Source organism: Sciurus carolinensis, chromosome 4 (genome assembly GCF_902686445.1).
Source record: "Sciurus carolinensis chromosome 4, mSciCar1.2, whole genome shotgun sequence".
In the NCBI taxonomy this organism is placed as follows: Eukaryota; Metazoa; Chordata; class Mammalia; order Rodentia; family Sciuridae; genus Sciurus; species Sciurus carolinensis.
The window spans coordinates 176,323,009-176,348,394 of NC_062216.1; the positions used below are offsets into that span (position 1 = coordinate 176,323,009).

Sequence of the window (25,386 nt, forward strand, 5' to 3'; positions counted from 1 at the left end):
GGGGCTGCTGTTATTGTGTAGAGAGGAAAAAGGGAAAACAACCCTGTTTACGGAAAAGGCGCATCCGGTGCCGCTGGCCAGTGGCCTTCCTGGTGGGACAGAGGTCCTTTGTTGGGAAAACAGGAAGCGAGGATTTCCATGACCTTCCCGGCCACCCGCCGGCCGCCTGCCCCAGCTTCCGATGATTCTCAGCAGCCTCTGCCAGCCGTCAGCTACTGGTCTGTTGGTCCCCTCTTTGTCCACCCCTCGGACTGTGGTGCCCAGGCTTCCAGCTTTGGGACAGGTCTGTCCACGTTCATGCTGCAGGGTTGGTCACCTGAGTACCTCCTGCTCTTGGTGCTCCCCAGGCACACAGGAATGAACACCAGGCTGTGCTCCCCCGTGCCTGGGTGCAGGTGGACCGGGGGTCCAGCAGGCCCTGCAGCCGCCTGAGTGCTGCTGCCCTGCCGCCCACCGAGGCCAGCCTAGATGCAGCCAGGGGCACGAGTGCGGGCAGGAGTACGAGAGCCTGATGCCTGAGGGTGGCCCAGCTAAACCCAAGGAGCCAGGGGGCCTGTGCCCAGCCGTCTGCCAGGTTGGCTGGTCGGCCTGGGGAGGGTCCGAAACACTCAGAGGCCCCCAGGATGCATACCTTCTCCCCACCCTGGTAAGATCCTGGGTCAGAGGCCACCGTGTCCCCGCTGCCCAGGCCAGCATCACCCACTAGCCAGTCCCTCCTGATGCGGACAGCTGGGCGCACCTGTGTTCATACATGCACCAGCACCACACACACCCAAGTGCACTCCGTGTCCTTAGGTGCACACACATGGGACACACAAGCTCACACACCCACACCCACACCCACACAGGCAGGCACCTGTCGCACCTGCAGGACGGGAGCAGCCGTGCCCCTCTCCAGCCACATCTCAGCCATTCCCCGGTGCTGGCACCAGCACCTCCCCAAGCTGTCCTGCAGGGGTCCCACGACCAGGCTGCCTGGGTGGCAGGGAGCCGGGCCTCACAGCAGCTGGACCAGCAGCACTGCGCAGCGTGGGTTCCAGGGCGGCGGCTCCCCCCTCGCTGCTTCTCCGATTCTCTGGGTGGGTTCCCCAGGTGGTGCGCCCTGTTTGTGTCCCTTGGGCCTGTGGTGTCCAGTTTGGTGCCTGAGCTCTGGGCCTGGTGGCCAAGGGAGGACTCAGCACTGACCCCTTGGGGTGGAAACTGCATAGATGGAGGCTGAGGGGACCCGTTGCTGCAGAGAGGAACACAGTGTGCCATTGGGAGGGGAACTTGGAGCAGCAGGGCGTGGGTGCACTTGCTGAGATGGGGCAGCCGAGAGGAAGGGTGAGTCGAAGGCGGGCAGAAGGCCAGGCAAGGAGCGGGCCTGGTTTGGATGCATTGACCTTTTACCTCGGCAGAGCAGTCTGGACAGCACCACCGAGGGGCAGACCCACACTCAGAGGTGGAGAGCTGGGACTGGGGACGAGAGGCAGGGAGAGGCCGGGAGAGGCCCTGGCCGCCTCTCAGACGGCATTCCCTTGCCCCCGCAGGCCTGCGGCTTGGGTCAGGGTTGGTGGTCCAGGCCAGGCGCCCCTGGGCCAGGTCTAGTCCTCGCGGTCCAGGCGCAGCGTCCCTGGTCTGAGTTCTGTGTTACCATTCCTGGATGCCGTCCTCTGTGGGCTCACTGATGCCCCGGGCCTGTTCCCTCTATTCCAGGTCCCCCTCCACGGCAGTCCCCGTTTGCTCCCGCACCAAGGACTCTTGCCAGCCATGCTGATCCAGGTGTACAGCAGGTGCTTGGGCTCCACCCGCCAAATTCTTCCAGAACCCAAGAACCTGCATGCTTGAAAGAGCATGAGAGTCGGAGCCCATAGCAGGGAGAAAAGGAGGCAGGGCAGAGCGGTCCTCCGCGTACCTGTGCAGTGAGGGGTGCTGCGCCCCTGTGGTGTCACCTGGGCCAGGAGGGCGTCTGGCTGGATAGTAGGGAAAATAGGAATAAGGGGCCTGGGTGCTGGTGTCCCCTCCCAAGCACCCACCTCTCCGCATGTGTCCACCACGGTCACCTCTCCAGTTACCTGCAGTGCCGCAGACATAAGCCTCCCAGAGGTTCACTGGACGGTGAATGAATGAAAGAACCACCTGTCTACCCAGCCTCCAGCCCCCCGCCCCGCCCCCACACCCCTGGCCTGGCAGGAGTGCGGGAACTGGTGCCTGAACGTGTGCGCGAGCCGGCCAGGAACGCACCAGCCTGCCAGCCGCTGTCTGTAGCCCCTGCCCCACGTGGGCCCCGCGGCCACCCGCCCAGGCAACAGAGGCTGCCTGTGGGAACGAGGAGCGGCTGACGTGCAGAGCATGTAACTTTGGAGCCGCAGCAGCGCCGAGGGGTCTGGGTGGCTGAGGCCACCGCCCCCTTCTGAAGACACAAAGACGCAGCTGTTCCCGGCGCAGTGGGCCCCGTGCGGGGCGGCGTTGTGAGGGCAGCTGGGCCCAGGCTGGGGCCCCGGAGGAGGAGGGTCAGGGTCCACTGGATCCACCCACTGTGGGGGGCAGTGTGAGGGCCTCTAGTGCCCACCAGAGCCTCCAGGCCAGGTCTACCTCCAGTGTCCAGAGCCCTACCTACTCAGGGTCCTGCCCGCTGGGGTGGGGGCCCCTTGAGGATCAGCCTCCACCCTGAGCATGCCCGAAAGGCACTTTCTTTCCTTAAAAATCACCCTAAGCTGCGCATCTCCAACCCCACAGCAGAGCTGCTTTGGCACCTGCGGGCTGGAGGGTGGGCAGAGGACTGGGGCCGAGGGGCGTGTCCTCCTGCTCAGGGCCCTGGCCCCCCGAGGCGCCCAGCCCCAGGCTGCGTCCTCCAGCCCCACAGCAGGACTGGACCACAGCCCCTCTGGGTGGGCCCAGCCAGCCCATCGGGGCAGCTCCCCCAGGCTCTGAGCATCTGTGCTCCCCACTGTGAGCTGAAAGCAGGAGCCAGGCTTGAATGAAGGACCCCAGCCACGCAAAACAGGAGGGCCTTGTTCACTGATCAAGATCCCTGCCTTTGGGCACGCTGGCTGCAGCCCTCTCTGACCCTGAGGGTCATTAGGGGGTCACACTACCCAGGGAGGCAGAGGCAAGTGCAGGCTGCAGGGCTTCCTGGAGGAGGGGACCTGTTGTGGTTGGATGTGAGGAGAGGACAGTGCAAGGAACCCAGAGGTGAGATGCAGGGGTTGTGCAAGCCGTGGCCTGGTTGGTGTGTCGATGAGTGGGTGCTAACTGGGTGGTGGCCCAGGCAGGTGCGGTGTGGCTGGAGGTGGGGGTCGCTGGGGGTGCCTTTGGGGTTTATATTCTGCCCCTGGGGGGCAGAGCTCTCTCTCTGCTTCCTGGTGCCCTGTCCTGAGCTGCTTACCTCCACCACACCCTTCCACCATGATGTTCTGCCTCGCCTCGGGCCCAGAGCTATGGAGTTGGCCATCTGTGGACTGAGGCCTCTGAAGCTGTGAGCGCCAAATGAACTTCTCTTGTCACAGTGGCAGGAAGCTGGCTGAAGTGGCCCCTTGGGAGCAGCCCTTCAAGGAGCCAGTGCTCAGACGGTGGTGTGTGTGCGCCTGTGTGCACGCATCGGGTCAGGAGAGGGGAGGCCTGAGCTCAAAACCTTGCACGCTGGGGGTCTCGGCCCTGTGGCCCTGCAGAGGGGCTGCCACCAGCCACTCTGACCACAACTACATGTCCCCGTGTGAGGCCGAGAGAGACAGGCTTTTCCTGGTCCTCAACCTCTGCCCTCCCCCAAGGGGAGCCCCAGAGTCCTGTGTCAGGTCATTGCCCAGGACCTGGCAAGTGTCGGCCCAGGCATGGTCCCCTCCCACCCACTGTGGGGACTGTCCGGGACTCCTGGATCCCACTTTCTCCAGCCTTGGCCCCAGCCCAGTTTTCCTGGAGCCCCTGGGCCTCTGCAGGAGTGGAGGCCAGGGATCCTGTTGTCCCACACAGATGTAAGCCTCAGTCCCTGGACTTGCAGGCTTCAGGATGGAGCCCAGAGCCCCAGAGTCTGCAGCCATGGTGGCAGCAGCCTGTGGTCACCACAGGGCCCTGGCTGTGTGCCTGTGCCCACGCTGCCCCCAGGAGAGCCCCTTGGGGTCAGAGGCGTGGTAAGAATGTCCCTCATATTGCATGCCATAGCACACAGCACTTAGGAGGCACACCACCCTCCAGGCGAAAAGACAGCACAGGAGCCCCCAGGCTGTCAGCTGGTGGGGACCTGGAGGCACAGAGCCCCAGCCAACCCACACCAGGGTCTGGACCCAGACGCCAGCTAATAAACAGGCGTTATGTGAACACGTCACCTGCAGGTGGATGGGGAGCTGAATGCTGGTCTGAGACCTGGTCACTGGCTGGATTGGTGGTTGGTGTCAGGGGGTCAGGGAGGGAGGTAAATGAGGCCTGGAGCAGAGGCCACCTGGAGGACATGACATCAGGAGGGCCGGGGGAGAAGCCCTGAGCCTGGGGCAGTGGCATCTACTACTGAGAAGCAGAGGAAGCCCAGCCAGTGAGACGGGGTGCCAGAGAGGGTCCAGCACCCCAGACACAGGGTCCTGAGCTCCGGCTAGGGAGGGGGCAGGGAAGGAAGGAGCTGGGCACTATGGGCCACCAGAGGAGGGTGGGCCTGATAAGCCAGCCCAACAGAGGGCAGCTACAGAGCCACACCCTGAGGATTGGCCTGGAGTCCAGGCAGGGGGTGCAGAGGCCATCCCCATGAGAGGTGGTCTGGGAGATGCTATGGGGGCATGGTGACCCACAGAGGGGGCCTGTTAGCAGCACCAAGCATGCGCAGCAGCCAAGGGGGCTGTTGGGTTGGGCAGGGAGCAAAAGGAACAAGTTGGGTTTCTCCAGCGGTGTCGGGGAGAGGCTGCAGGGTAGGTGTGTGGAATCTGAGCTCGTTGCGGGGCAGGAAGGGGCGCTGGGGGAGGAGAACCTGGGGGACTGCAATGGGAGGCCACATGGAGCCTCCCACCCACCAGGAGGCTGCGGTTGGAAGACAGGAAGCAGCAAGTGGCCACACGGATTTGGGGAAACCCAACCTTTGTGCTCGAAAAGCTAACCATGGAGCCCTATGGGCTCAGACATCCGAGCCTGGGTAGGTCCAAGTGAGCAGGAGGCACTGGCTCGCCATTCTGAAAACTGGGCAGTCCAAGCCAGGGGGCTGCACCTGCTGGAGGCCTCCTTGCTGAGCCATCCTCGGTGGAAGGCAGAAAGGTGAGAGGGGTGGAGAGTGCAGAAGGAGAGGAGGGCCTGCTCTCCCTCCTGAAACCCGACAGCCCGTGCCTGCACCACTCTGAGCTCCGGGGACTGGCACCTCCCGTGAGGCCCCGTCTCCCAACCCCACCAACTGGGGGGGTCAAGCTTTGGGGGACACATTCAGATCGTAGCACCACATGACCTAGCTCCCACTTCTGAAACACACGTTCCCAGCGGGATCACTGCCATGGCCGCACCTGGAAGCAACCCCAGGCGCCCCAGTGGATGAGCCGAGGAACAAAGCCTGGTCCAGCCACACGGCGCAAAGCCATCCAGCCTTCAGAAGGAGAAAACACTAACATACACTGCGTGGGGAGGGACCCTGGCCTGGTGGACAAGAACTGCCTGAGTCCACTTAGGGGAGGTGCCTGGGGTGGCCTCATTCATAGACAGGGGGTGAATGGAGGTCGCAGCAGCTGGGCAGGGGACAGAATTTCAGTCTGGGGGAGATGACAGGTCCTGGAGATGGTGGGGTGGCTGCACAACGCAGGGTTGGGCCTGATGCCACTGGACTGTGCCCTTCGAAGTGGTTGTGTGGAAAGTTTTGTGTTATTTGGGTTTTACTGCAATCACGACAGTTGACTGGGGCTGGGGCTCAGTGGTGGAGCACTTGCCTCTCACGTGTGAGATACTGGGTTTGAATCTCAGCACCACATAAATAAGTAAAATAAAGGTACTGTGTCTATCTACAACTAAAAATATTTAAAAAACAAGAACAACCAGAGCAGCTGCCTGGTGCTCTGGCGCATGCCTGTAATCCTAGCTGCCTGGGAGGTTGAGGCAGGAGGATGGTGAGTTCAAAGCCAGCCTCAGCAACTCAGCGAGACCCCGTCTCTAAATAAAATACCAAAAAAATAAATAAAAGGGTGGGGATGTGGCTCAGTTGTGAAGCAGCCCTGGGTTCAATCCCCAGTAAAAGGCAAAACAGAATAAAAACCCCAGCTCGGTCAGTGTGGTGCGGTGGGTCCAGTGGTCTGGTCAGAGCAAACCACGGGTGGGTCAGCAAGGCAGCAGGGACCATGAGATCGCTACGATTCCACGCGCCCCAACACTGCCATTTAAAATTCGCACTGCTCAATATAAACGGTAAGATTTATAATGATGGCTTTGAAATTTAATTTTCCTTTACTTAGAATTACACAGCAGAGACACCAGGACGAGCTGAGGAGAAGACTATAGAACAGGAAAAGCCCTCGTGCCTCAGCGCTGACAGGGTCCTGTTTCCTGCTTTTTGAACAAGGGACCCTGGATTTTCACTGTGCACTGGGCCCTGCAAACCAAGCAGCCCGTCAGCCGCAGGGCAGCAGGAAGAAGAGCAGAGTCCGGCCGGGACAGGGAGGACTTGATGCCGGAAACTCCTTTTTCCTGGCCTTCTGCCAGCTTGAGCTGGGCACCTGGGCAACAGGGTCTTACGAAAGGACCCAGGGGAGCCACGTGGACATGGCGAGTCCAGCCCAGCAGGAAGCTGTGAAGAGGAGCCGGCAGGGGCGGGCTTGCAGGTCCTGGCAGGGCTCAGCCGGGTGACCGTCCCCCTCTGTGACTGCGCAGGTTACAGGCTCCTGAGCTCTTTTACAATGTCAATAGTCACACACGTGTTTTTCTTTTATCTTTCCTTGTGCTAGGGATTGAACCCAGGGCTTGGCACATGCCAGTTCTCTGCCCTGAAAAGACGTTTCCCTGGGCCTTACTCCCCTGGAGGGGCCTCCCCAATCTCTGGCCTCGGAAGCTCAAAGGTGCTGGGACTGTGGGTTTCTAACAGGTGCCAGGAACCCAGCAGGTTCCAACCCCCTCCGGTCTCAGCCACCAGTCACCCTCCCAGGTCCACCTGGACCTTTCCCCTCAGCACCTACCAGTTCCCTTCAGCTGGAGGGTATTTGCCCACCCCTGTCCCCTACTACCCCTACCCAGGTTCCCTCTAGGTCCTGCTACCAGGAACCCTGTCTGCACTCTACCCGCCCCCAACCCTGGCTTTCCAGAGGGGAGAGACCCTGGTGCTTGCTCAGAACAAGGGAGGACAGGGAGTCTGTCCTCTCCCTCTGACCTACAGAGCCTCCATTGGCTCACAGGGGCTGGTGCATTGGGCAGTGATGTCCTTGAGCCTGGGATGCCCACCCTCCCTGGCCCCCAGGCTGGGCCAGATGAGGTCCTCCTGACAGATGAGGAAATGTTCTGAGACCCAGTGAGGCCTGGGCCCTGTCTGTGGTCCAGGGCTGGGTTTCAGCAGGCTGTCCCCAGCAGGGAGAGAGCCTGGGGGACCATGGCATGTGGGGCCAAATGGCCTGGGTCCTGACCTCTGATGGGCAGGGACACATTTGAGAATGGCCAGACTCAGCCATGTGTGGCCCACTGCTGCCTGCTGGCTGGTGAGGAGGGACAGTGCTGCACCCATGGGATGCACGGGGCTTCCTGGGAACCCATTTGTCATGCAAATGCCCCTGCTGGCCCTTCCAGCCTCCCTGTGGATCCTGTTGTCTGTCCAGGGTGGACTGGCTTGTTACCTCACAGAGTCCTTCCCCTGCAGTGGTGGCAGCTGAAGGACTCCCTCATTAAAGGGGCCCAACTCCAAGTCTGGCCTGACTGGGACTTGACCCTGCCCAGCTGGGAGTGGGGGTGGGCAGTGGCTGCAGCCTCGATACCCAGCCTGACCCTGGCCAGCTGCATCCTGGGAAGCCCTGCTGTGACCACAGGCCTGCATGGCACCCTGGAATGCTGCAGCATGGGCCAGGGGTCCTAGGCCTCGGCACGGGTCCTCACTGTGCTGGACTGTGGGCCAGTCTCCCCTGCACCCCCACAGGCCAGGCCTCAGCTCTGCTCAAGCCCTCTAAGGCCCAGGCCCTCGGTGCTGAGCCTGCCATAGCTGTTTCCCCACAGGGCTGTCTGCTCCCTGTCCACTTCGGGTCCAGGCACAGGGTGTCCAGGTGGTAGGTGAGGGCCCCTGCCCTGGGGCTGGTGAGCCTCTGGGCCCATGTACACCATGGGGTAGGGTGGCTGGGCCCTGGGTCACTGTCCCAGTGACAGAGGCTCTTCTGCCATCCCACGGGCTCATCAGAACTCAGTGGCACCCTCCTCCCCCGTGTGGTGTCTGGGCAGCCAACCAGCATGGCGCAGGGGCAAGATGGGGACAGTGCCCATCTTCCTGAGACTGTGCCGGCTTGGCTACCAGCAGTCCTGGAGACAGATGACTGGCCTGGGACCCACTGCTGCTGAGCTGCCGGTGGGCAGGGGAAACGGGCCTCCGGAGAGGCTTCCCGTGCTGGGTCCCGCCATTAGCCTCTGTGCCTCAGGGTTGCCAGGAGGGCCCTTCTGGGCCCTCAGCTGGCACTGCACAGTCCTCGAGGCCTGGTGCCCTCCAGTCTGTGCCCTGGGAGCTGGGTGTGGGCTTTCTTGCTGCTTGCCCCTTCGATGGGTCCCCCTGGCCTCCTCTGTCACCAGGCAGAACGATGTCTCAGGCACGTCGCTTAGTGTAAGCGGGTGGTTTTCCTGCTGCTGGAGCCGTGTGAGGCAGAGAGAAGGCGGCCGGGACGTGGAGCCACCTGACACCCGCGTGCTGCCCCGTTGCCCAGAGGCCTCTGCTCTCCAGCCCTCTCTCCCCGAGCTGGGCAGAATCCATGGTTCTCATCAGCCCAAAGAGAAGCCCAGCCCTGGGGGACCCCTTCTTCTCAGAGCCCCTGCCCAGCCTCTTGGGGAGGAGCCTGTCCCTGACCCCCAGTCCTGACCAGGGCTCTTTCCAGTGTGGTTGGGACCCGGCCACCCTGCCCTGGGGCAGTTCTGGGGCAAGCCTGGTGGAGAGCTCTGTGGGAGGGAGCCAGGAGCCCTGGCAGGGCCATTCAGTGGCTGCCACTCACTCCCCCGAGGGCACCAGTGTCCAGGAAGGGTGTCCTCTTCAGGGACTGGAGCCAGGCCTGCCCAGCCTGGCCTCTGTCACTGTGAGCCTTGCAGAGGAAGCCCAGGGCTGAGGCCAGGTCACCAGAGCCAGTGGGTATGGCCACCCAGGAGATGCCCTGCAAGGCTGCAGTGGAGGTGGTAAGCCCTGCCCCCTGGGCCTCCAGGAAGCCTGAGGTGGGGGGGCGGGGGTGCCCAGCACCCAGGAGGTGTGGCATGGAGGGCTCCGTGGAGTCTGCAGGCTCTGGACAGGGACCGTCCTGCTGCACGTCCTGGCTGGGCTGCCCTGCCCACTGGCCCTGGGCCACGGCCAGTTGGGGACACGGTGTGCAGCAAGAACAGGGTGTGTGTTTGCTCAGGGTGCCCAGAGCCTGGTGAGAGACAAGGGCCCATTGTATCCCAGGCTGCCCTGTCCTGCTGGCCCATCCACGCTGCCCCCACTCTCAACCTGCCATGAGACCCCCACCCCTATCCATAACTGCCCTGCCAGGCCTGCTCCACACACACCAGGGGGCTGCTGCAGCCCCTTCCTAGGCCCTGTGGGCTGAGCTCAGGGGAGGGCCTGCCAGGGCCCCATGCCTGGACGGGCTTCAGGGGCGGCGGGGATGGTGGGGCGGTGAGTGCGCTTCCAAGGCCTCAGCCACTCCCCTTCCCAAGGGCAGCCCTCCCCTTCCCCAGTGTGAGGTGTCTCCCAGCACCCAGGCTCCTCAGGGCCTTGGGGTGGACAGCGGTGCCTGGCTTACCAGTCAGGAAGCGAGGCTGGGGTCACTGGACAGTGAGGACAAGGACCAGCGGGCAGGCCTGTGAGTCACGGCAGAGGAGGGCTGGCTGTGCAGAACTGGTCAGACCAGGGGCAGGAGGTGTGTGGGGGTGTGCCTGTGCTTGCTCACCTGGGTTTGTGGACGGGCCACCAGGAGGCAGGCGGGACAGAGGCCACAGCCTGCGTCATGGCATCACCTACAGCAGCACGGTGGGCAGGTGGCAGGGCAGGTCTGGGTGCTGAGCCTTGATAGCGAGGCCAGAAAGGGCCTGGCAGGCGGGTGGGCAGGGCCCAGGCAGGCGCTCTGCCTGTCCTCACAGGCCAGAGCTGAACGATGCGGATGTGGACACAACACAGAGGGTGGGATCAGTCTGGGCAGCCAACAGGCCCCACCAAGAAGCCAGATCTAGTCAGGGCCTGGTCCCTGGGGAGGCCAAGACCCAGCTCCACGGCCCCACCCTGGTTCTGCCCACGGGCAGCCATCAGTGCCCTCCAGAGCCCTTGAACTGGCTGAGGCAAGGCCAGTCTGATGGCTGCCTGTGGCTGAAGTGACCTGACCAGCTGCATGTTGCCCCTGCCCAGGTCTCCTGGAGAGGCTCCCTGCCTGGGCAGGCCACTGATTCACCTCTGCTGAGAGCCCTGCGGCCCAGGCAGCGGGGATTTTAGGAGGGCAGACCCTGGGCTGAAGTCACCTCACCCCAGCTGGACCTGCCCAGCCCACTCCTCCTTTCCTTGATACACCCCGCTCCCTGCCACCGCAAGCCCTCCGTCCAAGAGGGCTCCTCCTGGCACTCTGGCCTAGCCAAAATCTCCTACCTGATACCAAATCTTTAGAGAGAGATGCCAGTCCCACAGTGCCAGGGCCCCTGCCCTACCTGATCACTCCTGGCCCTGGACAGAACTCAGGTGTAGCCACCCAACCTGGCTCCCCTGTGGCCACTTTGCCTTCCTAAGCCTCAGTTTCCCCTCTGTAAATGAGGACCCAGAGGAGGACGGGAGGCAGGGATGGTGGGCAGGTCTGACTGTGTGGGTGCTTGTCTCTCCTGCCACCCTCTCCCACAATGACAAGCTGTGGCCCCACCCCCAGACCTGAGCCTGCCCCTGCAGCTGCCCTAACGGCCAGTCCAGCCAAGCACACCTCCCATGACTTGCCGGCTAGTCCTGAGCAGCAGGGGCTCTGCGGCCAGCTTGAGGCCTGAGCAAGCATGGGAAGGGCAGGTGTTAAGTCCTGGGGCTGGAGAGGTGGTGGAGGGGCCTGGGAGCTGCGTGGACCCGCGCAGTGTGAACAGGCACCAGGGAGCCAGGGAAGGGCTGCGAGGCGGGCAGGGACACCATCAGAAACAGCTCCAGAGGCTGCGTCAGGAGTGAGGAGGGCCCAGCGGGGCACAGGACAGCAGGCAGGGGCTGGGAGCCAGAGGTGGGGCAGGGCCAGAGGAGCTGCAGGGACAGTGCTGCGCCACTCCGCCCTGGGGCCCTGGAGCAGCTGACCCGCCCGCCTGGGAGGGACACCAGGGCCGGGTCGAAACCCCAAAATGGTGCGTCCCAGAAACCAGGAGTCAGCGGCTTCCCTCCACGCCTGGAGCAGTCACTCCAGGACCCAGCCGAGGAAGGGTGTGGCTGAGACTAGCGCAGGCAAGGCAGGAGGGAGATGGGCGCGGTGGCCACTTGCCCTCCCAGGCACAGCACTGCTGTGGGCACACAGCCCTAGGTTCCAGGAGTTCTGGGGAGCACCTGGCCCTCTGAGTGGGCCGGGCTGTGTGGGGAGCACTCCGTGCTCGGTGGTGCTGGGCCTGGGGCCTCCTGCTTGGGTGGATGGCTCTTTCCCCAAGGGACCAGCTGGGGCAAGAAGCTGGTTCTCTTTCTCTGGGCAGGGGGTGGGGGCACATTCCCCCATCACCTGGTGGACGTGGGCCTGTACTCCTGAGCAGACGGGGAGAGGGGCTGGTAGCAGTGACCAGCCCGACTCCAAAAGGCAGATCATCTCCTGCCCCTGGCCCCACCAGAGCCTGATGAACCCTATAGGTCTCCCTTCTCCTCTTGGCACTGCCCAGCCCTGAACCCAGGAAGTGGAGGACCTTGGGGGAATGACCCACCCAGAGTCTCTGGGCAGGGTTTGAGCAAAAGTGCTTGCTCAGGTGGCAGACACCCTGCAGCTGGGTGCTGGGCAGGCTGCCTGCTAACCCCCGTGCCCTGGTCCACCAGCAGCCCAGCTGCCCACCACCCGCCCTCTCCCTAAGTGTCTGGTGTCCCAGGGAAACACCCCAGCCAGGGGCAGCAGCCGGTGCTCTGGGAGGGGGCATATGCTAAGGGGCAGACAGGACAGGTGCGAGCCAGGTGGGCAGCAGCCTCAGCAAGGCCAGCTGGCACTGCCATGCCACTTCCAGGAGCAGAGGCCAGGGAAACCCGGGAACCCCCCCGAACAGCTCACACCTGCAGCACCACCAGCCCCAGCAGGCCCTGGGAGGCCCCTGGGCCCTGGAAGGCAGAAGGGACACAGGCAGGTGTGCTGTGGACAGACCTCTTCCAGGCCCCACAACCCCAAGCAGTAAGTCCGGTGGGACTCAAGTACCCACAGAGACCAGAGAAGGCAGAGGAAGGGGAGAGGGTTCTGGGTGGGAGAAGCCTAGGGCCTAAAGGAAGCTGGAGGGCAGACAGGGATGGGGAAGTTCTTGGGGGTGGGGAGGCCAGCCGGAGAGTAAAAGTACAGGATTCTTACCATTCTTTCCATTTCTAGGCAGTGACTCAGCTGCTGGGCTTCCTGTGCCTGGTCAGGGAATGTGAGGGCCAGGAGGGCCCAGTCTGCAACCCCCTCCCCAGCATGCCAGGGCCCCACCCTTCTTCCTGTCCATTGCTGCCCACACCCTCACTGTCCATCCTGCCCATCTCACCACCAGTTTGGGTCTCCCTGCCAGCCTCGCACAGGGAGGGAGGACAAGACCCTGAATCTTGTGGGGAGGTTGACACAGGGGGCCATCAGGTCCTGCCTCACCCTTGCTGTGACTCAGCTGCCCCACTTGGGTTGTGGGAGAGGCAGATAGGATGACCTCTCTCTGGGCCTTAGGCTTCCCATCTGGACAATGGACAGGTTGGCAAGACCCCAGGTGTCCAGCCCTTGGCCACCCAAATGAAGTCCACCAATCTCCTTTCCAGAAGAGAGGAGAAGGCCAGGGCTGCAGGTCTGGGGGCCATGCCCACCTGACCTGGTGACCCCAAGGTGTCTGGGATGGGCCTGGCTCTTTCCAGAGCATCAGGGGCTCAGGGGAAAAGAGGAGGAGGCTCCAGAGCCACATGTGCTGTGGAAGAGCTTGCAGCAGAGGTGCCTGCCCGGGGTGCATGGCCAGCTGGCTGCATGTGCACATGGCCCAATTCTCACCTGGGAACAGGTGTGCACACAGGTGCACTGCTCCCTGGGCCCTGGTCCAGTCTGACCAGCCACCAGAGTGCTTGCGATGTCCTCCAAACCAGACTGGGTCTCCCCAGCTGCTAGGCCTGAGAGTACCAAGCACAGAACCTCTCCAGGAAACTCTGGGTAGCACGGTTGGCCTGGGGCTCTGGGCACCCCAGAGCAAGCACAGGGTGTGTGGGGTGAGCTGGTAAGAGATGGAGGCATCCCCTCAGCAGAGGCTGGCTTACCTTCTGGGCTGACCTGGAGACTTCTTTGCCCCAACACCTCCCAGGAATAGGGAAGTGGCCCTGCGGCTGGAACAGAGTCCAGCCACTTTTGAGCTGAATGCCCTGCCCAGACCCACCTGATGGCCCTGGGGTCAGAGCAGGCTGGGAGAGCCTTGGTTGGATATGGGGATGGGGGTCCCTCTCTAGGCCTCAGTGGACTCCTCTGGACATTCCCAAGGGCAGGTTCCCTCCTAGACTCAGCAGGCTGGAGGAACCCAGAGCCCCAGACCCCGCCCCAGCTCTAGCTGTCCTCCTGGCCACAAGAGCGTGTGAAGGCACAGAACCACGGGGTTCAACAAGAGCAGGAGCAAGGCCAACAAGGGCTGTCCACTGAGCCCAGCAGTGCCCTTCTTGGGTGGGGTAGCACAGTTCTCTCTGTTCCTGCTGCATCCTGCAATCCAAGTGCTCCTGGTACCTCTTACTGCCTGGCCTGGGAGACCCTCCGAGGAGCCAGATCTGGGTCCTTGGCAAAAGTGGGGCTGGAAGCTCTCTGGAGAGCGACAGGGCACAACCTGAAGGGAGCATCAGCTTTATGGGCTCTCCTGTGGACCTGCCCCAGCCTGACTTGGCTCCTGCCCTTGCCAGCAGGCCTAAGAGGACAGGAGCAGGGCAATGGGCCTCCTGTACCATGGTGCACCTGTAGGTGCTGAGCTCCATAAAAACAGACTGGTGCTGCTCTGGCGCTTCTCCAGCAGAACTCTGGGTCATAATGGTTCTTGCTCAGAACCACTGGCTGCCCCCACCATGCTCCGGCCTGTTCCAGAGCCATTAAAGTTGGAGACCTACAGGTTGCAAGCCCCAAACCATGTGGGCTGGCAGGGAGGAGCCAGCTGGGCCTAATCTGAAGTTGCTGTCTGTCTTGTTCTGTCCAAGCCTGACCTGTTCTTGGGCAGAGTTCATGCTCTGGAAGTAAGACTCCTGTCTGAGTGCCCACAGGGCCAGCTGCCAGAAACAGTTTCATCCTGCTCCTGAAGTCCTCACTCCAGCAACAGCCACTACTGTCTCTGACCACGTGCACATGGGGGTGTGACAGCAGCATTCCCCAGGGCTGACATGGGCCCAGGAGTAAGCTGAGCCCAGGCAGGTGTGCAGCAGGTGCTCACTAAATGTGCACCTCCAAGGTCATGATCATGCCTGAGCCCACAACTGGAATGTTTGCTGAGGTTGTGCTGCCTGGGGACCACCCAGAGGTGTTCCCTTGTGACCTACGGTGGCCCAGGCAGCACCTGGGGCCAGCTCTGGGACCACCCACAGCAGCTTCAGAACTTCTCATCAGTGCTGCAAGGTCCAGGGTCCTGGAAGCCCCCAGGACTCAGTCCCACCCATCTGGGAACCATCTGGCTGGCTCCAAACTGCACAGCCCTGAGTCCCAACCCTCGGTCAGTCATCACCCCAGCCCTGGCCAGGTGCTGGGCCTCTATGCAAGTTCTGCACCCTCCCACCTGACCCCTACTCCACCCAAACTTGGAGTGGAGAGCTAGGTCTCCCCTCCAAGGAGCCCCTGAGTAGGGAGCTCTGCTCCTGCCTGCCTGGGCCTACAGGCCCTGAGCTGCCTAGGGGCCACATGCAAACCCTTCTGGCTTCTTGGGGATCCCCTGCCTGGTACCTGGAGTCTCACCCACTCAAGGGGTCATCAGAGGCAACCCTGTACCCTCATCCCTGTGGACCCTGTAGAACAAACAGGAGGAATGTGACTGAGCACTCCCTTGGCCCCACCATGCCCAGTGGTAGTTCGCTGGCCTTGAGGGTCTCCCCTAGAGGTGGCTGGGGGCGTGCTGGGCCCCCAGGCCAACTTGTCCCAAGGAACACCAGGACTCTACAGATGAAATTCTGGGGTCTGTGCCTGCAGGGAAGCTACAGACTCCACAGCCACATCAATGAGGCACCTACTGTGTGCTGGGGAAGTGCCTCTTAGCCACAGGCTTACATAGGCTCCAATCTGCAAACAGAAGATGGAAGGGGCTGGGGACGTGCTGCCACTCCAGGGAGGTCAGTGGCAGGTCGAGGCCTTAGCCTGGGTCATGAGTAGGGCCTGGGCAGGGGGAACCCAGGTTGGGGTCAGGGCATATTCCCTGAAGGTGAGCCAGGGAAGGCACTGCGGGGGGTCTGGACAAGGTGGCCTGATGTGGTCCAGCCCAAACGCTGCCGGCAGCCTGGCCCCAACCACAGGCAGAGTGCTTGGCAGAGAAGCACCTGCCCGACTGGTCCCCAGGGCAGGCCTGCTGGACACAGCACTGCAGCCCCAGGTCATGCTGCCCAGGCTTGTCTGCAGTTGAAACCAGCTGGGGTTTCCTTGCCCACTGTCACTGCAGCCCTAAGGCACACTGCAGAGACAGCCACAGGATGCTCTGGGGACCACAGAAAGCACTCAGCCGTTGAGGGCCCTCTTTGAGCCTGGATATTCCATGATGCCCTGTTTTTGCAGGGTCAGGTGAGGACAAGTGACCATCCACACTTAGAGGCCCAGGTCGAAGGGTGACTTGGGGTAAGCCCTGTTCAACAGCAGCAGGGGTGCACCAAGATAGCAACAGCCTCCAACTCAAGGTGGCCTCAGCTGGGCAGAGAGGTGGCCCTCAGCCTCTGGGACCAGCTGGAAGCGGGGGCCGCAGCGGCTGGGAGAGTTCATGCAAGCTTTCTTCCCTGCTCCTACTGCGCCCCATCCCGGCACTTGCAAGCCTCTGGGAACTGTTGCAAAATCCTGGCCCAGGCTTTCCCACTCTTCTCCCCGCGGGCGAGAGGCTGTGCCAAGGAGTGTGGAGGCAGGAGGGTAAAGGGTGCCACCTGCCCTGCCCTGCCCTGGAGTACCACTCCTAGTTGGCATCGCCCAGTGGCCACCCTGGGTGGACCAGCACAGGGCATGCAGTGGGGCCTGCACGGTGGTACTGACCCTGCTGGTCAGGGCCAGGCTCAGGAGGGGTTAGACCAAAACAGCGTCCAGGCTGGGGCACCCGGGGCCAGGGTGTGGAGTGAGTACCAGGTGGGCTTTGGGGGCTGGGGAAGAATCAGCCCAGGCAGGGCCAGGAGTTCCTGCAGTGGGAGCCTGGGGTCCTACTACGGCCGACTGTCACTGGGACTGCCCCGATGGCTGGAGCGCACACTGCAGTCTAAACCAGGCCGGAAGCAGGAAAAAGGGGGCCCATGGGAGGGAGGCATGGGAGGTGACACAGAGCCACAGGCCTTGGTGGGTGCAGGGCAGGCGAGGACCTGGCTCAGCCCAAGCTGCAGAGATGCTGAGGCTGGCCGCAACAGTGCAGGGCAGCCTGTGGTCTGTCCAGGGCCAGCTGGACACATACTAAGGAGGCCCCATCACTGGCACTGGACTGGGTGGACAAGGGCCCAGGATGAGCTAAAAGATGCAGGGCAGGATAGGACACTGACAAGTGCACCCACCCGTCTCCCCTGCGTGTGTGCACCAGATGTGCTCAAGTGTCTTGAGCAAGAGCACCTGTGTGTGTGAGTGGTGGTGTGGGGGGGGGCGGGGGGGGACTAAGTGGGCCTGGGGCTGCCCTCCATCCCACCCTCCCTTCCTCCCTAATCTAGGGAGGCCAGTCTGGTTCCTGTCACCACGGCAACAGCACAGCCCCTCCTGCCATCAGGACAGGGTGACCCTGTGGAACTGACTGTGCATGGTGTCCACATCCACTGCAGGCAGGGACAGCTCAGGAGCTGAGGTACAGCAGGATCCCCTCTGGCAGATCTGCCCTGCTCCTCAAGCCCTCCTCCTTGAGGACAGGAAAGTGGAGGCCCCAGGTCCTCCGGGAGGCTGCCCCTCTCAGGATGGCCCAATGGAGGCTCCTGTGTGTGCTGGCCTGAGCTTTGAGTACCCCCTCCCTGCTGGCCTCTCTACCTGCAGGAGTGCCCCAGCTCTGTGCCCATGGCCACACCTGCTCATGGGCCTGGAGTTATTGTTAAGGTCCACCGGATGGGCCTTCCAAGGACCAGGAAAACCCAGGTGGGCACTGGTGCCCTGCATGGTGTGGGCCTTGGCTGGGAAGTGCTGATCAGAGCTGTGAGGCAGGTGTGGCCTAGGGTCAGCTCCCAAGGGCCGATTCTGGGGCAGAAGCTCCCACGTCCGTGAGACTCAGCCTGGCCTCACTGGCCCCAGAAGGCAGAGCTCTGTGGCCAAGCTGAGAAGTGGAACATACCCACTACCGGGCAGGGGCTATCTGGGGACCCACAGGTCCCTAAGTGCTCTGCCCTGGCCATGGTGGCTTGGGTGGACACACAGGCAGAACCACTGGGCCCACCACCTGCCCACTCCTCAGACCAGAAATGAATGAGGCTGATATTGGATGGGCAGCCCCTGGCAGGTGGGGACGAGAGTCCCTTCTGACCGTCATAGCTCACAGCCCAGATGAGGCCACAAACACACACACACAGTGTGGATCCATGGCTCCCACTACATGGGGAGAGAGGAGGCTCTCAGAGGAACCCCCAACCCAGCAAAGACTGCCTCCTGTTTGCCTCTGCTCCCCCCGCCCCCAGGACCAGGCTGCAAGACCCCTCCCCACTCCTAGAACCCCGTGGAGTCTCCCACAGAGGTGCTGTGGCAGGAGCCCCGCTGAGGGTCTCCAGCCCACCTTCTAAGTGAGGGGAGGAGGGGAGTCTGGGGACACCTGCAGTGTTCGGAACATGGCTTGGGAGCTGAGTGGCAGGGAGGTTACCTTCTGTCAGGAGTCTTTGCTGCTGTGACCAAAAGACCTGGCAGAGCAACATTGGAGAAGTTTGTTTGGCACTCATGGTTTCAGAGGTCTCAGTCCACAGATGGTCGATTCCATTCTGTGGGGCTTGAGGTGAGGCAGAACATCATGGCTGAAGCGTGTGGTGGAGGAAAGCAGCTCAGGACACAGCCACCAAGAAGGGGAAGAGAGAGAGAGAGAGAGAGGAGAGAGAGGGAGGAGAGAGGGGGAGAGGGAAAAAGAGGGAGAGAGAGGGAGAGGGAGGGAGAGAGTGTGAGCGAGCCCCTCTCACCACTCCAGGGTCGCCCCCAGGGACTCGCACAGTCACCCCCAGTTGACCCACGGCGGAGAGTGATGCACTGATGGGTTCAAGGCTCTCATAACCCCTCATTTCACCTCTGAGCTCTCAAACGCGGCCTTACCCCTGAGCTTCCGGGGACGCCTCACATCTAAACTATGACATTTCCCCAGATCTGGTCTCCCAAAGCTAACCAAGGTCAGCCTGGGTGAGCGAAGATGGGGGCTGGGGGAACTGGCCTGGAGGTTGACACACTGGGTGGAGGCCCGCTGGGAAGGCACCAGGAGTTGCCCTGCCATCAGGATCTGCCATGGCTACCACCCAGACCCCAGAGTGCTCTCCAGCACTGCCACCTCCCCAGCCTGAAGGTTCAAGGTCCAGTACAGCCTGACTGTCCTGTCACGGGGGAGGGAGCCTCAGTCTTTCCTCTGTAAACCCTCCAGTGGGCAACAGCCCCTCCTCCCTTGCAGCTGTCGGGCTGACTGCAGAGGATGGGCTTGGGTATCCTACCTGGGACCTAACCCCGTGGGGCCTCTGTGCTGGCTGGCATGGTGAGGCCATGGTTAAATGGCCAGCCCCAGCCCTCTCGTCATGGGCCACACTACAGAAGAGAACCACTCAGTGCTCCTGGGACTAGTAGGGAGGTCAGTGTGGGGGACCACAGGCCCAAATAGCAGGAAGAGACAAGAAAGGTGGGGTGGCCAGCTCTGGCAGATGGAGTGAGAATTTCACAGGGGCTTGAGTCACAGAGGTCCTTGGGTTGGCCCTCCACAGGATCAGAAAGTCTCAGCAGGGGAGGGGTGTGGGGGTTACTGGCACCAGTGGAAGGGCAGTGTCCATGCTGGTGAAGGAGGCAGGCCAGGCCTGGGCAGCAGGAGGTGCTGAGGGAAACCCCAAGACAGGTATGGGCAGGGTCGCACCAGGGGGCTAGGACAACCCCATGATGCTTAGATTCCTGCCTGGACACTTACTGGGAGCACCTGACAATGGTCCCCTTGGTCCCAAAGCCTTCAATTTACTCTGGGGGGCAGCGGAAGCTGGCAGATGGCCATTCACACCCGGAGTCTTGAGTTGCTCTTAGGCTAATGACTTTGGACTGACAGCAGCAACCTGAGGGATTGTCACACCACAGGTGAGTCTAGGGTCTGGACAGGAAGCAGAAAATGGAATGAGCAGGCTCAGGTCCAGAGCAGGACCATGTGGACTAGGGTTGCTCGGGCCCTGATCACTGCCATCAGGGAGGGCCCCCTGGTAAAGCCGAACAGCAATTGTACTCTAGAGCAGCCAGGAGGGTGCCAAGAAGGTGGTGGGCAAATCGAGAGCCCTCCAGGCAGAGGTTGGCAGGGCGAGGGTGCCAAGGAGGGCAGGGGTGTTACGGAGGGCCTGGCCGTGAGGTCGGAACCAGGGAGGAGGGCAGGGCGCCCAGGAAAGGCTGGGACTGGGCCGCCACGGAGCGGCTGCTGAGAGAGTCTCCCCGTACGGGGCCACGTATGAGCTGTGGCGCGCAGGACGCCAATGACGTACACGCACAGTGTAAATCGCGCAAGGCCTGGGGTACCACGGGGATTCCTCGAGGACGTCTGTTATCCGCAGGACCCTGTACCCACCACCCTACAAACCCTCCCGACGCCCACGCCGGGCCGGCGGGGGGGAAAGAGCGTGGTCCGCAGGCCCTGCAGGTGACCTTCCTCTGCACCGCCTGGGGGCGGAGCCGGAAAGCCCCGCCCCGCGCCACCACTGGCTGGGGTCCCGGTGTCCTTTCAAAACCTCAGTTCTCATTGGCTCGCGCGGCCCCTCCCGAAGGTGCGAGGCCACCGCCCGCGCGCGAGTTGCGCGTGCGCAGAGTGAGCGAGCGCGCGGCAGGGAGCCGCGGCACGCCGTGCGCCTCCGCGACGCCACTACGGCAAGCTAGTCCCGGGAGGTCGCCGCGCCCCGCCCGTTGCGCAGCCCTCGTCAACCGGGCAGGCGACGCCCGCTGCCCCGGCGTCACGCCGGCGGGTTCCCGGCTGCTGCGCCGCGCGGGCCGCGAGCGGAAGGGGGCGGGGCCTCGACCGGTCCCGCCCCCGCGGAGGGATACGCGCCGCCGCGGCCCAAAACCCCGGGGCGAGGCGGCCGGGGCGTGTGAGCCGCTCGGCCTGCTACGAGTCTACGCGGTCTCCGCGCGGCCCGCCTCGCCGAGCGCCGGCCTCGGGCCCGCAGGGCCGGTGTGCGGCGCGCCCGCCCGATCCACCGGGCTGTCTGCGGCCCGGGAGGCCGCCCTCCCGCGTCCGCGCCGGCCGGGCGAGAGGCGGCGCAGAGCGCGAGGCCGCCCGCGATGCTGCTCTCCAAGTTCGGCTCCCTGGCGCACCTCTGCGGGCCCGGTGGCGTGGACCACCTCCCAGTGAAGATCCTACAACCAGGTACGCGCGCGGGCGCGGGGCGGGCCGGGGCGGGGACCGGCGGGCGCTCCCTGGCTCCCACCAACCCGCCCGCGCGTCCCCACAGCCAAGGCGGACAAGGAGAGCTTCGAGAAGGTGTACCAGGTGGGCGCCGTGCTGGGCAGCGGCGGCTTCGGCACCGTCTACGCGGGCAGTCGCATCGCCGACGGGCTCCCAGTGAGTAGGGTGCCGGGTGGACCCTGGTTCTCCCGAGCCGCGGTTCGGCTGCCGGTACTGACCGCTCACGTCCTCTCGCAGGTGGCCGTGAAGCACGTGGTGAAGGAGCGAGTGACGGAGTGGGGCAGCCTTGTAAGTCCGCGGGCGCGGGACGGACGGGCGGGCGGGCGCGGGGCGGGTGCCGCCGCGCCTGGGCTTTGTGCGCTGACCGCCGTGTCCCCCAGGGCGGTGCGGCTGTGCCCCTGGAGGTGGTGCTGCTGCGCAAGGTGGGCGCGGCGGGCGGCGCGCGCGGCGTCATCCGCCTGTTGGACTGGTTCGAGCGGCCCGACGGCTTCCTGCTGGTGCTGGAGCGGCCCGAGCCGGCGCAGGACCTCTTCGACTTCATCACGGAGCGCGGCGCCCTGGACGAGCCGCTGGCGCGCCGCTTCTTCGCGCAGGTGCTGGCCGCCGTGCGCCACTGCCACGGCTGCGGGGTGGTGCACCGCGATATAAAGGACGAGAACCTGCTGGTGGACCTGCGCTCAGGCGAGCTCAAGCTCATCGACTTCGGCTCGGGCGCGCTGCTCAAGGACACGGTCTACACCGACTTTGACGGTGAGCGTCGCGGCGGCCTCGTTCTGGCAGAAGAAGGCGACTGTTGGGCGGCCACGCGCAGCACTGGGCATGGGGTGGGGGCGGGGCGCGCGTTGGGGCACTGGGGTCTCATCATTGGGGAGCGGGGTGACAGCAGGGGAACCCCGCGGTGCGCGCGTGACGCAGGGCGCAGCCATAGGCTTGGCACTGCGGCCCCCCTCCTGGAGTCTGGGCGGCGCTCGTGGGACTCCCCTGCGTGCGTGCAGAGCGCGGGGGCGCCGCGGCAGAAATCCCCGCAATGCGGAGCGCGGGGAAGCCCGGGCTTCCTGTCTCCCGCCCCTCCCGGGGCCCGCAGGCAGGCACCAGGCGTTGTGGGCTGGGGCGGGACCGCGCCGAGAGGGCGCTACGCCCCGCGGCTTCACGTCGCATCTGTTTGTTGTGAAACTCGAGCTCTGGCTCATGTGACGCGTTCCTCCGCAGCAGGGCCAGCTGGGGGCGTGCCGGCCCCGCCCCTGCCGGTCCCTGGGAGCGAGGCCCCGCCCACTGCCGGGATTGGGTGTTTCCAACGTGATGACAAGCAGGATTTTGAGGCCCGGCTGGGAGTTAATGAGTGGGAACACCCAGCACGCGGGCCTGACTCTGTGTGTCCGCTCAGGCACCCGGGTGTACAGCCCCCCAGAGTGGATTCGCTACCATCGCTACCACGGGCGCTCTGCCACCGTGTGGTCCCTGGGTGTGCTGCTCTACGATATGGTGTGCGGCGATATCCCCTTTGAGCAGGACGAGGAGATCCTCCGTGGACGCCTGTTCTTCCGGAGGAGGGTCTCCCCAGGTGTGTACTGTGTATCTTGCTGCGGGGAGGGCAGGGAGCTGAGCCCCTCCTGATCTTCTCCTCTTCCCCTACAGAGTGCCAGCAGCTCATTGAGTGGTGTCTGTCCCTGCGGCCCTCCGAGAGGCCCTCGCTGGACCAGATTGCTGCCCACCCCTGGATGCTGGGGGGAGAGGAGGGTGCCCCTGAGAACTGTGACCTGCAGCTCTGTTCCCTGGACACTGACGATGGGGCCAGCACCACATCCAGCAGTGAGAGCTTGTGAGGAGGAGCCTGGACTCCAAGCTGGGGGTCTGGGCTGAGCTTGGCCAACCTCCCAGAATACCGACCTCTCCTGCCTGGGCTGTCTCCTGCGAAAGCAGTGACCTCTGATCCCTGGTGACCTTTGCCCTTGGCACCGGGCCTGTTTCCTTTGCTTTGAGTGCCTTTTTGAACGCTGCTCCCTGGGACTGGGTTTTCTCGAGCTCTTCTGTCCAAAGATGGCTCCGGGCAAAGCGAGGTCCCGCCTGCCCTGGGTGGATACTTGAACCAGAGACTTTCCCACCCTGCTGCCCTGAGTGTGTGGGGGGGCAGTCTTCCCATCTGATGGTGTCTGATCTGGAGTACCCACCAGTGGGCACAGGGTCCCCGAGCCCACCTCCTGGTCTCCAGTCTCACGGTGTTCATCTGGGCATGTCCCTGCACAAGCAATGCAATGTCGGGCCTCTGCTGCCCACTGCCCACCGATCTGTGTCCACGCGTGCCAACGTCAGTTATTTATGGTGTGACCCCCTGGAGGTCTCCCCTGCCCGCTGGGCTATTTATTCTTTAATTTATTTGTTGAGGTTACTTCCTCTGAGCAGCCCTCCTCCAGGCCCCTGGGGTGGCCAAGGGCAGGCAGGTTGTGGGTGGCTGTGTGGTCCATGACCCTGGTGTTAATTTCTGCACCTGGAGTTGGTCCCCAGCCCCACCTGTGTCTGTAGGGGGAGGAATTTGTACAGTGGCTAACTTAAGGGGAGTGGGTGATTCTGCCACCTTGGGCGCTCTGCCTGGGGGTGGGTTTTAAATTATTGACCTTGTACAGTCTGCTTGCTGGCTCTGAAGGCTGGGGGTGGGGGGCAGAGTCTCAAGCCCTTAATTTATTTTAGCAGCCGTGTTTCTGTGACCCTGGTGTGAGTAGGCATCGGGGAAGTGTGAGATGTCTGGAGATCATATTTTTTATACAGGTATTTCAATTAAATTTTTTTTTGGTACATAACAGATGCCCTGTGTTGACGGGACTGGGTGCTGTGGTGGAGAGTGGGGCTCTGAAAGAAGGGGCCCAGCTTACCTCTCCCTAGTGTCCCCACCCTCAGGCCAGGGGTCCTCCATGTGGTGCTGGTCCTGGGTGTCACTCCATTCTCTGCACCAGCATGCTGGGGGCAGGTTGGTACAGCAGGATCGTGAGGGGACAGTGTTGCCATCAGCCTGAAGTCCGTGCCTGGGAATGACCTCTGACCTCCAGGAGGCTGAGTTGGGTGAAAGGTGGAGATGGTCACCCAGGTGTGAATGGCGAGAGGTCTGTGCAGCCTCATGCCTGGGACTAGTAGGAGTTTGTGGGTGAGGCGGGAGGTGGCTGAAGCAAGTGCAGGTGTGTGCAGATGGCAGGTCTGGAGTAGTGAGTTTCAGTTGTGGCTGAGCACTGGGCCGGCAGGTGTGGGGAGGGGACCACTGGGTCAGGCCGTGTATGTCAGGTGGGTGTGGCCTTGTCTCCTGCTTAGGGGATCTGCTGTCACTGACTTGCACCCAGGACTGTGCTGCCTCTTCAGAGTGAGGTCCCTGTGACCTGGGGGACCCCCGGGGGGCAATAGGCAGCAGCCTGGGGCTACAGCAGAGGCTGGGAGTTTGGAGCATGGAGTGGGAAAAAACAAGACACCTTCCTTTGTCCAACAGGCAGGGAGAGGCTGGGGAGACTGGGAGGGGATTCCTGGCCTGCCTCTCCTGAGAAGCCATTTGTGGAGGCTGGGAGCCTCTGCAGCGCCCCTCTCCGTGGGCAGACAAGTCTGCAAATCTCTAGCCTCAGCCTAGGCAGGGAATATGGTCACCTGCTCTGGTCAGCCTGCCCTGAGTCTGCCCAGGGCCACAGAGGCTCTTAAGTTAACTCACCCTCACCTGCACACACCAGAAATGGGATTTTCAGACAGCAGCACCACCCTGGGTTGGAGCTCAGTGGTGGAGCACCCCAGGAGGGTTTCCTGGTCACAGTGGGCCAGGTCTCTCCACTTGCTACCCAAGGGTGCCAGTCTTACCCATCTGTCCACCCCTTTGTCCACCCAAGCATCTCTCCACCCACCTGGCCATTGGTCAGTCCTCACGGAGTCAGCTTTGCTGGCCCTGTGTCGGCCTTGGGAAAGCCAGCCTTCCTCCAAGCACACCTGGCGGGAAGATCCGGGCTGTGGGATGGTGGAGGCTCTCGCCCAGGAGTTCCGGGCGGGCGGTGCTGGCGGGCAGGGCACAGGTCAGTGAGCAGGGCTGCGGGGGCTACCTGCAGAGACCTTGTGCTGCGGGTGGCCTGGTAAGTGCTTCTCTGCACACCTGCGCTGGCACACACAGTCCCGGGACTCCACATCAGGTGGGAGTGCTGTCAGGCAGCACAAAGCCTGCCACAGGCCACTGCCCAGCAGGGGGTTCCCAGTCCTGGGCAGCCCGGGGTGGAATGCCAAGCCACTGCAGGGGTCCAGCCTGCTTGGGACTCTCTAGGATGAGAGGAGACAAGCACTGCTGGGCTCACCTCACTTCACCCCACCCCGCCCGCTGCCCCACAGTCTTGTCCATGCTGATCAAGGGGCCCAGGTGCCATGAGCACCTACTTCATGCCAGCCAGTGGC

At 63.1% G+C, this 25,386-nt stretch overlaps 1 protein-coding gene across 1 annotated transcript; it reads left to right on the forward strand.

Annotated features, from left to right (window-relative positions):
* The first annotated feature begins 20,705 nt into the window (after positions 1-20,705).
* Pim3 (Pim-3 proto-oncogene, serine/threonine kinase) lies at positions 20,706-23,777 on the forward strand. Its single transcript, XM_047551558.1, has 6 exons — positions 20,706-20,943; positions 21,029-21,138; positions 21,220-21,270; positions 21,363-21,732; positions 22,367-22,543; positions 22,618-23,777. Exons 1-6 carry the CDS (start codon positions 20,859-20,861, stop codon positions 22,803-22,805), a joined length of 981 nt encoding a protein of 326 aa, XP_047407514.1. The 5' UTR covers positions 20,706-20,858; the 3' UTR covers positions 22,806-23,777.
* Positions 23,778-25,386: the final 1,609 nt, after the last annotated feature.

Coding starts and splice junctions, on each gene's coding strand:
- Pim3 (XM_047551558.1), top strand. CDS start 20,859: ATGCTGCTCTCCAAGTTCGGCTCCCTGGCGCACCTCTGCGGGCCCGGT. Junction 20,944..21,028: donor AGTGAAGATCCTACAACCAG/GTACGCGCGCGG, acceptor GCGTCCCCACAG/CCAAGGCGGACAAGGAGAGC. Junction 21,733..22,366: donor GGTCTACACCGACTTTGACG/GTGAGCGTCGCG, acceptor GTGTCCGCTCAG/GCACCCGGGTGTACAGCCCC.